At 36.7% G+C, this 17275-nt stretch overlaps 1 protein-coding gene across 2 annotated transcripts in view; it reads right to left on the bottom strand.

The window, feature by feature from the left end:
* Positions 1 to 7935: 7935 nt before the first annotated feature.
* Eif3e (eukaryotic translation initiation factor 3 subunit E) overlaps positions 7936 to 17275 on the bottom strand; it is a 30956-nt gene continuing 21616 nt past the window's right edge. For both annotated transcript variants that reach the window (XM_052160609.1, XM_052160610.1), the window contains 4 exons: positions 17087 to 17196; positions 9687 to 9789; positions 8977 to 9111; positions 7936 to 8121 (listed from right to left, as the gene is read on the bottom strand). In XM_052160609.1, coding sequence (XP_052016569.1) covers positions 8083 to 8121; positions 8977 to 9111; positions 9687 to 9789; positions 17087 to 17196 — 387 coding nt within the window. In that variant the 3' untranslated portion in view covers positions 7936 to 8082. The remainder of the gene's footprint in view (positions 8122 to 8976; positions 9112 to 9686; positions 9790 to 17086; positions 17197 to 17275) is intronic.

A 17275-nucleotide genomic window follows, 5' to 3' on the forward strand; every position in this document is an offset into this window, starting at 1 on the left:
TGCTTCAGACCAAACAAAAGGGATTTTCTCACTCCTAAAACACAGAACCAAACAATTATTAAAATAAAACACACATTAGTTTTACTTTTCTACAATTGAGTCATTTTTCAGAGAGTGTGTTTCAAATACCACCACCCTCAGTCTCCCAGTCCATCTTGCATTACCATCATGTGTTCTATTGGCATTCCTATATTGGTGTACTGTCCTTAGGATAATTTAGCTGAAAACAAAAACACTGTTCTTAAAGTTTGTTCAAATATTCATTAATGGAAGAGTGTTTGTGTCAGTTATTGATTTAACATCTTCCCTGAACTGCTCTAGACAGGGACAATCTATTTACTTTTTGGCTTTTATCTTGAGAAATCACACTGAATCTAAAATTTCATTGCTTTCTCTCATCAGTGAAAAAAGTAATAGAGACTTTAATTCTCCCACTCAGAGTTAACTGTTTTCTCCAGAGTTCCTTAACTCATTAGTGGCCTGATAAAGAGCCAATGAACAGAACGTAAATCCAAAGGAAATAGCCAATAAGTATCACAAGGTTATTTAAAGTTGATCTTAAGTAATATTAATGATTACAGGTAAATGTTAAATAAGTGAAAATAAACATTGAACATTATTGATATGTATTAGTGAAATCTGTGAGACCTACAAATTACTAATGAATCAGTACAAACCCCAGAGTAAGGAAGTTGTTATCGGACATGAACACTTTCTGATAATGCCACCCCCCAAAGCAGCAGGCATTTGGTTACACCAAACTCCAGAGTGATTTCTTACTCAACAAAACTATTCACCCCGTCTACGGTTTATCTCTATAGGATTTGTGAACTGACTCACTAGCAGAATGAACTTGCAGAATGGACTTGTTTTCCTTATGCACAAATGGTACTGATACTGAGGCTGCTGGGATGGCTCAGTGGGTCAAAGGCACTTAACTACCAAGTATGATAACTGAGTTTGATCCCTGGGACTGTATTCAGTAAGGAAGGAATCCACTCCTGTAAGTTGTCCTATAACTACACTCTTGTACACCTACACACATGTGTATACACACACACACACACACACAGTTAATAATTCCAATACTACCATGCATGGTTATTCATCTGTGATCCAGCGCTGTGGTGGTTGAGACAAAATGATGACCAAGAGTTTAAGGTTAGCCTACACAGTTCAAGGTCTTGCTACACAAAGTTCCAGGGTAGCATGTGTTTTAAAGGAAAAAGAAAAGTCCCAATTTTGACATCAGTAAGAGAATATATTGCTTTAACTAGCAGTGCATGAATGTATTTAACATCCCAGTTACTAGTGAGGCTGTGGCCAGAAGACTAAATGTTAATGACTAACCTGAGGCACATTGGCAACCTAGCATGATGCATCAGGCCCTGGCTTCAATCCAGAGCATAACACCTCCCCTACCCTCCCCCACCCTGTCTATCCATGCATGCATCCATCCATGCATGCATCCATCCATGCATGCATCCATCCATGCATGCATCCATCCATGCATGCATCCATCCATGCATGCATCCATCCATGCATGCATCCATCCATGCATGCATCCATCCATGCATGCATCCATCCATGCATGCATCCATCCACCCATCCACTCATCACTCATCCAACCATCCATCTATCCAACCATCCATCTGGACAGCTGCACAAGTGATACAAATGTGTTAACCTCTGAATACACAGAAAATGACTGGCTATGGTTTGTCCTTTATGCTTTCTGGTTTCTAAAAAGTAGTGATTTAAACCTAATCTATTTGGAATCTTTTCAGTTCTCCTTGGCCTCCCACAATAAGCACTCATGAAGAGTTGGTCAAGATTCAAAGTGCAAGCCTGTGGTGGGAGAGGAAAAAAAATCACAGAATGGCTTATGCAGAGAGAGCTGAGCTGACTGGGCAACCAAAGAAAGACACAGCTAAGGAGGGGCCTTTCTGTGGATCACTTGCCTTTAAAGAAAAACGAGAAACTCAATGTTTTAGTAGACAAAACCAGAGAATGACATTTTTTATATCAGACTGTTTAAATGTTCTCAATAATACCTGTTTATGGTAAACAAATAAGCACCCACCAAGAATTATAGTTCATTTACCAAAAGGGCAATGTAATACTTAAGAATGTCATTAAAATAATGCACCTCCTGCACAATATTTCACTCCTGCACAACTTCCACATTGTAAATCCTGATTAAATAAAGTGTGTGTGTGTGTGTGATCCTTACATTTTGCCCATTTGCCATACCTCTGGCCTTGATTCTAAGACTAATTTACATTATCTTAGACACACACACACACACACACACACACACACACACCCAAACCCCACCCCTGCACTCTCCCAACTGCAGCAGATAAAGTGGCAGGCAGTACAAGAGTCAGTTTTAGAACCAAAATAGGAGATGCATTAATATTCTTTTGTGCAGATTCTAAGTTAAACAGTTTATTACAGAAAATGAAAAATGGGCAGAACTGAACAGTGTTTGTGCTCCTTCTCCAGTAAGTTAAGACTTTTTTGCAGAGGTTCCTTGATCTCAGAATTTAAAATGCATCAGAGTTTATGCATGGAAAACACAAAAACAGTTTAACAGCAGTCAGCTGTTTTTAAGAAGCTGATTGAAGACTCACGGGAGGCTTCGAGCATCTCACTCTGGGAGTCTGGCCCTGACCCTGGCTAGTTTTATTATTTCTCTTGTTTACAGTTCAGTTTTACTATTGGCCTTTCCTGCTGCCTTGATGTAGCTTTGCATGAATGGCTCTTGTGCTGGGGCACAGGAGTATGCCGGTATACTTCCCAGTGGACAACCTCTTCAAAGCAAATGTGCCCTTTCCCTCTGTTTCCACATCTACCAGGTGGGGAGCACAACAGTGACCATGCCTGCAGATCAGTAGGAGGCTAAGAAATACCAGATACTTCACATACCATCAATTTGGAAGCTAAAAGGTTGTGTACGCTGTCCAGCTATTCCACTGATACTGGGAAGGTAAAAGGAAAGAGAACATTGAAGACCTTTTCACTCCTATTTACTATTACACCAAGAGAAAAGATCAAAATAAAGATTTGTTTTAAAACACTGCATGACGGGTGGTGGTGACACACGCCTTTGATCCCAGCACTTGGGAGGCAGAGGCCAGAGGTTCTCTGAGTTCGAGGCCAGCCTGGTCTACAGAGTGAGTTCCAAGATAGCCAGGGCTATACAGAGAAACCCTGTCTCGAAAAAAATAAAACAAAAAACAAAACAAAAAAAAGTTTATACCACCTAACAGCAATACTTCATAAGTCTAAATGATGCTTTGTTTGTTTACGGTGTAGAACGCAGGCTCTAATTATATATTATATCTATATCTATAAACAGATATATAGCTTGCAGTGCTGGGGTCTGAGTTTGGGACCTTGCACATGCTCAGTTAGGACTTTACCAGTTGTCTATTTTCCTATCCCTTTGGATTATTGAGGCTCAACCATTACTCATGTTGGTGCTTATTTCAGGCAAACAGAGTAATAGCCATTATCACAAGATTATAAAAAAAGACTTTTTTTTTTTTTTTTTTTTTTGGTAAGTAGACAGTTTTCAGCTTGAGACCTTCTAATAAACATTTTTAATTCCACAATTTACTAAAGCCTAATATAGACTTAGTATTATTCTGGGACAAACAAGTAGTAACAATAGTAGTGTAATTGCAAGTACTGATAACACAAGGCAGCCTTTACCAGTTTTATCAGGACATTTTTCTTTGATATCTATGTTCCAGAGAAAAGGTAAAAATGTAAATTAGAAGTGTGTGTATGGTTACTGAGGCTCGAGAGGGACAAAACTGATTCCCAGAGGAGTGGCACCTACCTTGGAAACAGAGAATGCTTCTGGCTTCTGTAGATAGTACCAAACAGCAGGTTATAAAAATCGTTAGGGGCACAATTACCAGTATGTACATAGAACACCTACACACACAGAATAGGATGATTTGAAAAGCTTTCTTAAACTACATCCATCAATGGTTAGAAAACAGCAGGCTTATGGCTGGCATAAAACCATGTTTTTATGAACCAAGATTTTAATCTAGAAAAATAAAATGGGGCGTAGTCAACTTATAATATTCATGGAAGTAACTGGTGACAGCTTGAGCTAGAAAGGCAGTATACTTAGCACAAAAAACTTAAGGTTTAAACAAGAGTGTGCACTCTTACTTTTCTGTAGTTTTAATTACTTTTTGCACATGTGCATATGTCTCTAGTGGGTAAATGCATACAAATGTAATTGAGAGTGAAAGTATAAACCCCAGGTAGACGAGGGAGCTTGAGAATGGTCACTCTAATTGCACAGAAGGTCATGAAAATATACAGTTTGAGACTGGACCAGCATTTCAATGACTATCTTTATCTAGCTGTATAAAATGAGACTTTAAAAACTCTAAGACCATGGGGTAGGAGTCACCAAAGTGAGAAATTCAATGGATATTTACCAGCAAATGAGATGAAAGATCTATAGAGGACCAGAAGGCACATTTTAAAAAGTAACCAAAATATGTGACCCTCCCCCAACCTCACCAGATAATTTGAGGAAACAAATCTGAAAAGTTTGGGAACTGAATATCCAAAAACCATCTATCCATCGAGCGATCAGTACAAAAGTTATCTTCCAACTGGTAATCACAGCTAATCCCAATCACTTTAACTAAAAATTTTCATATTCAGACATTACAGTGAACTCAAAAAATGTCAATTAAAGAAGCCCTAAAGGGTGTCAAAACAATGTAATTTGGGTGTTGTGTGTCAAAGATGGGAGGTCCATTCAACAAAACATTCCATGTATTTGGATACTGCAGAGAATTTTGAGTTACAAGTTAATACATGAATGTCAAACTTTTTAGGATAACCATTTTAAAAATAGAAACACAGCACTGGGCTGCTCAAATGGTGCTTGAAAAATAATGAAACTGCAGAAAAAAAAACCAAAAATGCAAGAATTAAAAGGAAAAAAGGACAAAGGAGGTGTTATCAAAGGATAATCACTTCTTTAGCAATAACTCCAGTACACACAGCTTCTACTGGTCTATTCAAACTGTTCAAAAAACTCCACATAACCAAGAAGCTGGAAGCTTGTTTGTCAACACTTGTGTGACAAAACTTTACCTGTGGAGATCCAACACACATTTGCCCCACATAGGGACTCCAAGAAAAAGCATAGATCCCACCGAAGTTCACTAGGTGAACCAATGAGTTCCTATGGTTATTTACGTGAATGTGGGTGAGTGGCTGCTTACAGGAGCAGAAACAACTCAAAGGCATCTGTATCACCAAAGCCCACCCTAGCGTGTTTGACAGCACACAAGCTGGGAACCAGAAACATCCTACACAGCCTGCAAGCAACTCAACAGGGTGGAACATCCTTTCAGGTGGTTTGATTGTTCCAAACCTGCAGCTGGTCTGGTCTCAGAGACTTCCCTGTAGTTCAATTCAGTTCTGTGTCCTTCGATTTGAACGCGGTAAATTGCTTACGCAGGCAGAGAGGGGCCTAGTGAATCTGCTCAGTTTCAGGGACTTTGCTGAAGCTGTTTTGAATTGTTTGCCTTCCTGATTAGAGCTTCCCATAGGATGGAATCTGAGGAAACAATAGCAAAGGCAGTGAGAAGCTACAAACTAAAGCTTAGTGCAAAAAGCTCCAAAAGAGCAAATGTAATTTCACTTAACATGAAGCACCAAAAACCAAGCTTTATTATTGATATACTCAAGATACAACCACAGGTAGACAAATCACTTACTTATATAAAGTGCCATCGCTAATTTTTCAGGGGTAAAAAGAAAAAGTAACTCTTTAGGTACTAAGACTAAGATCTTAAGCAAAACAGCTGAAAGTGGTTATTAGATGTTGATTTCTCTTAACAGGTGACCTGTAGATCTATACATAATCAATATATATCCATTATATATATTTGTATAGTTCATACTTTAAAAATAGCACATTCGTTTGTAAGTAGAAAACAATGTAAATACACAAAAATATCTAGGTTATGACTGGATTCTTGAAGCGTCTGCAAAAAAAGCTGCAACTGCATAGAATGCAGAATAAAGAGCAGGGTATAGACATGAAAATTAAAATTTATTTTGACTTGATATCTTACTGGAAGATTTTACCTTTTGCTTAGGTTTAAGGTTATATTCACAGCCAAGTTAAGTTTTATATGCCAAGAATATTATCTTAATAACGAACAGATGCTATCAATGTGCAAAAATTACCATTAATTACATGTTTTCCAAGTGAGACTAATAGTAGCATGTTTCAAGAAAAACAGAATGTATACTAGTAGCCAGAAATCCCACTGGGGGAAGTGAACATAGAATATTTTTTTGTGCTCACTTGAAACATCTGTCCCTGACCAGGGTCCTTAAAACCACAGAAGTTAACCTTCAGCCAACAGAAATGGAAAGAATGTGGGAGTGGTTCCCAGTCTTCCTAATGCTGTGACCCTTTAATACAACTCTTCATTTTATGGTGACCCTCTACTTTGTAACTGTAATTTTGCTACTGCTGTGAATTTTAATGTAAATAAACATCTATTATGCAACCCCTGTGAAAAAGTCCTTCGACCCCCAAAGGGGTGACAGCCCACTGAGAACCACTGATATATAGGACACAACCTGACAGAACTGATAGTTGTTCTCTACTCTACACTTTAATATACATCTGCTGAACTGACTGTGCTTTGTCATCAATATATAAATACTAGAGGCATTTCCACATTCTAAGCTTGCTAAGGTGTTCAAATGTTAACTTTCTTTCCCCGAGGGTACTGAGCCCAGAACAGAGACATATTTTACAGTAACGGTATCTTTTCCGTGAACTTTTTTTTTTGCTCATCCACCTAGGACACATCTGATAATCTAATATTTGCTATGAATGTATCTTGGTGAAGCTATTGATCAAAGCTTGACATCTAAGCAGTGTTTGCTATCCTACTTTATAACGAGCCATGGCTGTGTTACGGAGGACTTTGGATGAAGGCCCCCTTTCTGGAGCTTTCTCCATAAGCTGACAATCTTGTCCTACCAATACTCCTTTATTTCCTTAGGACACCAGTCAGTAGCTTCACACTGACCATGACACAACACACTCAGGATTTGGCTGACCCTAACTTCAGCACATCTGCACTCCTATTTAGGAATTCCAGCAGGAAGACAAGAGCCAGAAACGGCAATTCTGGCACAAGAAAGAAAAACTACCAAACTGTGGCAGCTCAACAGCAAAGTAAAGTACGCACACAAAGACAAACATGCTAATCCAATTCTATGTGAATGAGACCCAGTGGGGAAATTATACTTAGATAACATAGGCTTCTGTTAAACTTGTGTGTTTAACATTCTGGGAATTTATAAAATTAAACTTATACTCTACTTAGTCTTTGTAACTAGAAAGACTAATAAAAATTTTTAAAATGCTTTACTTGTAATAGTACCAAATTGGAAACAATCAAAATCAAGATGTAATGTGTTAAACAAAGGGAATCCTATTTAGTAATAAAAGGAATACACCACCCACCTATATGACATTTTGTTCATTATATGTTACATTTAATATAGATTTGTCTGAATATTTTTGTTCTATACAACTGCAGATATAAAACCTGTCAATATGATAGATTAACTCTCAGAGATGAGGACCAGATCAATGGTTCCATTATATGCACACCTGACAGAGTGTAAGTTAATGATAGTTCTGCACCTTAACCACGAGTTACACAAATCTACACATATTTAAAATGAATCATTTATATATGCTGTGCCAATGTTAAAACCCTGGTTTGTTCTGTCCTATAGTACCAAGGAAATTGGGTTTACATATGGACCTCTTTAGCAACTCTCTGGGAATATATAATTGTTTTAAAATAAAATTAATAAAACACACTTGCACACAAGGAAACTCAAGCAAGATAAAAAATGAATCATAGCCAATTTTATTCAAATTCTCCAAAATGTGTAGCAAACATGTTTATTGCTTCTAAAAATGTATGTCTTCCTTTATACATAATGGTTCCTGTGTCTTCCACTTATTCCTTTTTCTTCTTTCTTTATAATTCTTTAATAGAAGCCAGAATCTTGGGTTGCCCAGTTGGGAGCCTAAAACACATGCAAAGAAGTCAAGGTGAAATCTGAATCCACGAACAGAAAGGAAGTGGTGCAAGCATCATACCATGAACAGCTCTTAGAGAGTCACAAAACAGAATAACCAATAAACAACACGGGAAAGACAATTAACAAATTTATTCTGAAAATGGAAGGAAAAAAGCAAGCAAGAAAAAACTATCATATGGAATACTTTCAAGCCTTGATTGGAAAATATAATCATAATTGAATCTATTTTTTCAAAGCTTAAATCAATGGAGTCCTTCAACAAACACTCCAGTTACTAACTACTTTCTACCCTCAGTCATATGTAGTCAGTGTCTAAGGAGAATTAAACAAGACTTGGAGTTTTGAAATGACAAAGTCTCTCAAATTCTTTGAGCATCGAAAATGAGGGAGGGACATCTACTAAAAGGGAAGATATTTTTAGACATATTTTTAGACAGTTATGAACATCAAAAGAAAAAATTAAAATTGATGTATGATCTGCAGGAAAAGCAGCACTTTTTATAGAACTTTCTTTAGATTTAGACAGAGAATATACAAGTTATCATCTATCAGAAACAAAATGATGTGTTGAGCGAGAGCCCTCAGGAAGTCCGTGAGAATAAAAGAATTAAACCCAATTATAATTAGAAATGTAGTTCTTTTGTTTCCTTGACTACTGTGTATAATGTATCTTAAACAAACTTAGTTTCAGTTTAGTAACTTTTTGAACACTATGTTTGTAAGCTTAAGCAGAGATATTAAATTAATGCTAACCAATACTGATTATGCTCCCAAAGTTCATGTAATAGTAGTTACATTATTGCTAAATCTCAGACATAACAGAAAATGTTTGGTTCTTACCTCTGATCTACTGTTTTGATTAAGTTTCTTTTCGATATTCATGGCCAACATTTGGCTTCTAAAAGAAAGACTTTTAGTCTTTTCAATCACTTGCTGGTAGGGTGAGACTGCATTGTTGCCCATTACCACATGACCCTGAAATGAAACAGAAAGTATTCTAGTAAAGTCAGTGATTGGGGTGTCTCAGTAAATCATGAACACAACACAATACCACATAACTGTTGCACACCAATATACTGTATTGAGATAATAATATTTATCTACCAATATTCAAACAACTGTCATCCAAATATTGTTTGGTGGTACAGTATCTGGAATTGGGACCTGACACAGAACAAACAACATGTTAGTTACAGTCACTTCATTGTTTTACTTTTCCAGTTTGAGACAGTATTTTGTTAATTTGTCTAGTATAGCCTTGAACATACAATCCTCCTGCCTCAGAGACCAAAGTAGGGGAGATGAAAGCGCCTGCAGCCTAGGCTCAGCCTAACAAAGATTCACAGACAAGTACTGTGCATGCCCATAAAGCAGCACGAGAGGCGATCGGCCAGAATATTATAATAGAGTGAGTTCTAAGGTAGCCAGCCTCACAGTGAGATCCTGTATGAAAAAAACAAGGTCTATTTCTAATTGAAATTTCTCCTGAATTATAAAACTAGCCAGCAGCTATTATACAGCATGAACCATACCAATACAGTACTACTTACTAGTTTAGAATCAATCTTGGCATCCAACCTCGCATTTCTAATCAAATTCACAATCCATCTTTCAGCTTCTTCTGGAGTCATATTCAGTTTATCTGCTAACATACTAATGAGAGACATAAATGCTTAGTTTTTTTGTACATAGTGTGACTCATACTTTATACAGACTTTACATACTTCTGGATCATGTATTCTTACATGTCCCTTAAGAATATATATTGTTCCTGTTTATGCCTGTCTTATATTATTTTCACAATACCAGCTGCACTGTAAAGATCCTTGACAAAAAATTATTGTATTCTGCATTTATAAAACTTGTGGTTTTTGAAAACATGATCTTGAGTGCTCCAAAGAAAAAAGCTATCAAAGAGTTTTCTGACACTGACAGGTACATTTTATGATTGTGACGGTGCTCTGGAGGACTGCTTCCAGTTATGCATGTGACCAACAATGCCAGTGGAAGCGAGGAGAGACAATACTAGCTGACACCACGGAGACATGCTAAAATGCCTTTTGACAATGGAACTGCATTCTTTATTTTTCCAACTTACAATTAAGGGCTTGAACCGGAGCAGCTACTTGTCAATCAGCCAACTGGCAAAGAGTACATACACACGATTAAAACACACTATACTTGAATGCATTACTGTGTGTACACTATTATTAAATGCCCTTTATCTTCACCTGAATTATACTGTTCATTCTTTAGTATCATTGATTTGGTGTAGAGAATTTGAATATTTTCAACAAGACTGGCATTCAGCTAAGTTCTCCACCAACATACTATAAACTACTCAACAAAACCATTCCTTGGAATACTAGAGACAGAAATCCTGGATCTAACAGTATGTCCACCTTTAAATGTATTAAAGTCATTAGCAGCTATACAAGAAGTTATGCAGTGATAAGGCTTTCACCCAAATTAACCAATTCAATTAATCAAAAATACCTTTTAAGAAATAACATACTCTTTCCCATACCCCTATTTCATTGTTTAAAGAAAAATTTGTGCAAAATGTAAAAATTGTTAAGTCTATCAATAAAACAGTCTACAACAGGATTTAAAATGGGCCTTGCATAAGTTTGATAATTACTCCATGTTTGTGCTTTTTGTTGTTTGGTTTGATTATTCTTGGCCCAGGGAGTGACATTATTAGGAGGTATGGCCTAGTTGGAGGATGTGTCACTGTGGAGGTATATTTTAAGACCCTCATGCTAGCTGCGTGGAAGCCAGTCTTCTCCTAGCAGCCTTCAGATGAAGATGTAGAACTCTCAGCTCCTCCTGGATACTACCATGCTCCTACCTTGATGATAATGAACTGAAGCTCTGAACATGTAAGCCAGCCCCAATTAAATGTCCTTATAAGGTCATGGTATCTATTCACAGCAGTAAAACCCTAAGACAGTGCTATATTCCTAATTGGTTTGGTACTTTCTGAAACAATTAAATTGCCATTTTTTGGTCTTTAGTTCAGGGAGGGTCTGGATTTGCAATCTTGTAGCCTTTCCAGTCTTTGGGATTAGAGAGGCCTATGCCAGAGACTTCCCCCAATTCCCCACTCAATAGCAAATAATCTTTCCTGTAACTTCAGTTAATTCCTCTATTTTCTACTAGTACGTTTCCGTTTCCTGATATGTAAATTTCACCTCCTTTGTACTAAGTAAACAAATATCCAAAGAAGCTGTTACTTAAGGAACAAGTTTTTAAAAAACATTATCTCATTCAGCATAACTGAAGCAATTTGTTTAAAATTAGATTAGCTGGCAGTCACTCTTCTCTATATCATTCTACTTATTTACTCAATATTTTTGGAAGCAGAATTTTGCTATTTAGCTCTGGCTGGCCTCAAACTTGGAGTGAGCCTACTGTCTACCCCCATCCCAAGTGCTGAGATTACAAGTATGTGTCACTGTATCTGGCCATATTATGCTGTTTAAAAGCAGAGAATGCAATTTTTAGACAATTATGGAGTTGGCACTATTACATTTTAAAATTATAATGCTAACTATAAGCTATGTAAATAAAATAACAGTTTAAAAACCAAGATTATTTGAGTCTTCTGTGTTATCTCTATGTAAATGGAAGTACTTCAGTTGCTTTTTAAACCACAGCTTCTCAGCAAAAGTCCCTTACCATCACGAAGGTCTTGTCATCATAAAAGTCTTGTCATCACGAAAGAAAGTCACTTTTCACCAGCTGCCATACTAAATGTTCCTCAAATACTCTCCTCTCCAGGGTCTCTGCACAGGCTGTCCCTCCATATGCCCTCTTCCTCACATACTGACTCGTCTCTTACATGGTTCTCAAATAAAAAGGACCCTGATAAATCTTCCAATGATGATGTGTTTTTATAACTAACCCACGCTCTTAGTCACTTTGCTTTGCTGACTACATGCCTCCAAGGCAGACTGTATGCAGTAAACCCAATAATATGCACTTTTTTCAGATGGCTTATTTCCTGTGCATACAGAAAGTGCCATGTATATCACAAAGGAGGCAACCAATACTTAATTGTCTGATTCCTTCCTGTTCAAGCCAGGAACTGATTCAGGCTCCATTACTATTTTCTAGTTATTACCAAAATAATCTGTATCTTGAGCCCTTAATCTATTTTATATAACTGTTTCACCCTAAAACCCTATGATCAATTTATTTCCTAGCTCTTTTCCACTTCTTTAAAAATATCTATCTCATATTACAAAAAGCAAACAAACATTCAAACTTAATTATCCAGTTATGGCTTCCTCCATTTCAGCTACAATAGACGTTTGTAGCTTCCGTTATCCTCCCTCACGAGTACCATATAACAGTCACAGCAAATCAACTCTCTTCCTTCACTATCACTCTTTCAACGAAACATGAACTGGCATTGATGCTTATGGCGAGGATCAACTCTCAAGAGTGCAAGAATTTAGGGAGTAGGTATCACATAATTTCCATATATATCAACTACCACCCCCATCTCTCCCTCCCCTCCTCCTCCATCATTATCATCACTAGAAAATCTGAGAAAACCAACAGGATTAACAATGCTAGCCTAGAGTTGACATAAGGAAATTTCAAATTTTAAAAGAAAATTATACTCTATGCAGTTAACTCTAACTGCAAACAATATCCTGCTTCTCTTTAAATGCACGGTCTAATATAGCTCTGAAATTGCTTCAAAGATCTTTTAAGTTGACTAGTTTACCTGTTATACAGAAACAAATTAACAAGTACACTAAGCAAAGAATCCTCAACACCAAGCAAAGACACTCAATCCAGTTGCTTTAAATAAGATTGTACACTCTTCTAGCACAAACCAGATCTGTTTTTTTGTTGTTTCTTTGAATTGATCAATACTGGTGGCCCTACTTACAAGCCTTAGACATAAAGCCTGACCTAGGGACTTAAGTAGTGCTTTATTGATTCCACATTGATTATCTACCAAGGGCTGGCCTCTCTCTCTCTGCCTGCCTCTCTCTCTCCCTCCTTCTCTCTCCTTCCCCCTCTCTCCCTCCCCCCCTCTGTCTCTCCCTCTCTCTTTCCATAACCCCCCAGTCATTATTCTGTCCCTCTTACTGTAGAGATTTGGAGTCCAGGATTTCACATGTGATATTAATAACTATCTCATAACTTGGTTTTCCAAATTTCAGTTGACAAGTGCAATTTATTTCCAATGTTACTAAGGGTTACAATATGGGAACCTGTGGTCTGGGTTTCACTGAAGAGTGCAGCCATACATGAAAAAAGAAGGCCTGTGTATCTGTAGGAGTATGCTATGAGAAATGTAGAAGCTGTTATCTGTGAGAGCAGGCAGACACAGCAAGCTCAGAAACACTAAATGTTGAATGTAACAACTGAAATAGACAACCTTATATTAAAACTAACACAGAAATGAGATGATAATGGCCTCTGAACTACTCTCTATTAACTATATCTCTTTATTCCCAATAAGTGTGATTTTAAATATAAATTCTTTAAGGTCTAATTTTATTTAATAAATGAAAGAGACTTACTTGTAATGATAAAAATGCAAGAATAGTTGGAAATAGCCAGATTAATCCCCCAAAGAAATCATTAGTGCATAATCCAACATATCATATGCATTCAAAACATTGCTTCTATTGTTTTATCTCCTGTTAAAAACTAGTCCAAGAATTATTTTACAACAGCTTTTAAATGTTGGTCACATATATTTAATAGACCAGTAAGCTATACTAAATTAAATCCCACCATACTATCTTTTCTGACAGATGTTGTATAATTTATGTTAGTGTATTAAGAGTCAATGTTTTGTGTCACAAGTATAAAGTTGTTTAAGCAATGAGAATTATAAACATATTTAGCAAGTGAAGTATGTCTTTTCAAAGGAAAAGAGGCCAGAGATACATACATCTTCCAAAACCACAAAAGACAAAAAGGAAGAAATTAGAAAGAATATGAACATACACTAAAGTCAGAGTGTCAAAGCAGGCCAGCATGGACCAGGGAACAGAACAAGATGATGTGTCACACTAAACATTTACAGGAAGTCTAGTGTCAGGTAGAAATAATTTAGGATTGACCAAAACTTCAATCTAAACGATTTCTCTGGGCTTTCTAATATACAATATATATTCATGTATTTTTTCCTATCACTCCATATTGTTCTTCAAAATATCTATTGAGGGAGTTTAAACTCTTTAAGAAGATTAGAAGGTGTGGCCTTGCTGGAGAATGTGTGTCACTAGGGGTGGGCTTTGAGGTTTCAAAGGGACAGCACTCGGCCTGGTCTGGCTCTGGCTACCTCAAGCCTATGGTAGGATGGAAAGGAGGCTCTTAGCTACCGCTGATGCACTGTGCCTGTCTGCCTACTGTCGTGCTCCCCCTCAGGATGGTCATGAACTCATTCTCTTAAACTATATGCTAGCAAGCCCCCAATTAAATGGTTTCCATTATAAATTGTCTTGACCATGGTGTTTCTTCATAGCAAAAGTAAAACTAAGACAGTTTAAACCGGAACATATCTGCTTCTCCCACACTTCAGTTCCTGTGAGGATAGTCACTACATGATCCTCAGTGTCTGACTTCAAGATTTCATGTTTACTCTTCAGCTCAACCGATATTCTAAATAATCAATTTATATAAAGATTATGTCTAAAAATGTGAACTGTTCTCAACAAAGCAATTCCTAGTGAGGAACACTACAATGTATGAGGGGATTATTAGCCTAAGTATGGTAATCCATGATGACATCAAACTTTTAAGTTTTCCGCTAGTAACAAGAGAGTGCATGGGAGTCAGTATTTCTACAAGTCTCTAGTGTCAGAAAAAAAAAACATGCATATAAACAGCCTGAAACAGGCCTGATTTAATCTACTTGCATGCATACAAAACTTTACATATAAGTAAGACTGCTTGTGATAGTCACCACACTGTTCACATACAGGCCAACATACACACATGCACACTCAACATTTGAAAACTGTGGTTCTAGAACTTGAAATGCATGTCATGCTACAAGTGCCCCAAGTTAAACAATGAAGATAAAAAGCATGTCCATCACAACCACAGGAAGTTCTCTTCCTAGACTTACTCTACTGAGAAGACTTAAAATAAAATTTTTCTATAGATGTGCAGTATTGGATTAGAAGTTTTTTCTAAGAGTCCTTGAAGCTCTGAAAGCACAGCCCCACGAGAGCCTGAATGTGCCTGGTCTCATTTACTATTTTGAAAAGGGAAATTATCTATGTATTCCTTAAAAGAAAACAAATGTATTTTTAATTTTCTAAGGCAGGCAAAGAAAACTCTGATCAACCTCAAGTAAGTACAATTTAAGAACTAGGAGAACCCAGGGCTTTGGAACCCCTCTAAAATTTCCTTTAAGATGCTTCAGAGACAGCCTAGCAAAAACTGAAGAGATCCAAAAAACAGTAAACACACACAGCAAACGGGAGAGCTGTGTTTGTGCACAGGCCAGTGGTTAGGTCCTTGCCTAGCATTAATTATGGGAAGGCCCTGGTCTAGATTCCGTAGAGTACCAACGAGCAAGCCAACCAAACACAGATCAGAACCATCAACATTCACAGAGGTACTTCTAGTCTATTACCGTCACCAACTACACCTTTTATGAGAGCAGACATGATATTTAGTCTATTTTACTGACAAACATAGTAAACTAAAACTTAAGAAACTAATAGTGAACTCAAGCACCTGTTTAGAAAGGTAAAGAGCTAGAATTAGTACAAACTCCTAACCCATGATACCTCAGAAGTAAAATGAAAAGAAGCCTTGTGACTTAACAAGTTCAGAATACATTTATTTACTTACAAAGATTAGTATTTACAAAGATTAAATTTGCTTTCAAACACAAGGGCAACTATAAAAGTTCTGGTCAATCCCAAACACACAGGCCTATGAGGAAATGGCGAAAACCACAAAAAGAAAACCAAATACTCAACATTCTTTTCTCACAGAAAAGACTTAACACAAAACAATCAAGACCAGGTACTACAATCCAACTGGTGATGTGCCTTCCTTTTTAAATCACACAACCAATTATGTAAGAAGTGAATCAATTTTAAAAAGAAGGCCTGCATACTACAACAAAGTCCTAATTCCCATAAGAAAAGGCAAGGGATCACAATACACTTCTAACACTGAACAACCACTTCAAGGACAACTCACTAAAATTAGGCAAGTATGGACGGGTCTCCTACCAAAACCAAACAGCATTAAGAAACAGAATTTGGTCTACATACAATTCTTCTGAGGCAAAGATTAAAAGTACCAAGTTTTTATGTTTTATATTTGACTTCATCTGAGGCCAAAAGACACTAATAATTTTTGAAACCCTAATATATGAAATTAGTTTCTAATAGCTCATGTACATTTCACAATTTCCCTAATTATTTTTTCACACAACAGAGAAACTTTCAACTAAAATTCACCACAAGCTTTCCATGTTTCAACATTTTAGGATGTCACAGAAGCTTACTATATAAGAATTTAAATATGTAATTTAATAAACAAACATAATTAACAGAAATTATTACCAAATGTAGTGGTCTTTCAACAACATTTCCAATTTGCTAAGGGCTAGGCCATTTGACCCACTGTTGAAAGCCATCTTACCTATCTGTTCATAATGAAACAACACTGTTAACTCTAAAAAAGGTAACTGAAAGTAAGCTGAAAAGACTTCAACTTGTCACTTCCAGAAAACTATATTCTGCCACTCAAATAAAGACTAAACATTTCTCAAAATTCAAACATGTTAAAATTTTCATAAATTATTAGTAAATTATTTTTCCAATAATTTTCTTTAAAAGAAAAGAGAAATAAAAATGGAATTAGCTGAAATCTCATTACATATAACATTATAATTGGCAATCTGCAGAGATTAAAGTAGGAAATATACATGCAATCTGTGTGCTCTTACTTAATGCTGATACACTGGTGGATACGACAGAAAGTCTCAAATATGAAGAGACGGGCATTCTCAATGAAGTCCTCCAGGCACGCTACCAGGAAGAAGTCATTCACAAGCACCTAGACACATGAAATATATTTAAAAATTAATCAGCTGACAACTGTTTTTAAAAACCTGACTCAATTTACCCACTTCATT

This window comes from Apodemus sylvaticus, chromosome 17 (genome assembly GCF_947179515.1).
Source record: "Apodemus sylvaticus chromosome 17, mApoSyl1.1, whole genome shotgun sequence".
Lineage (NCBI taxonomy): Eukaryota > Metazoa > Chordata > Mammalia > Rodentia > Muridae > Apodemus > Apodemus sylvaticus.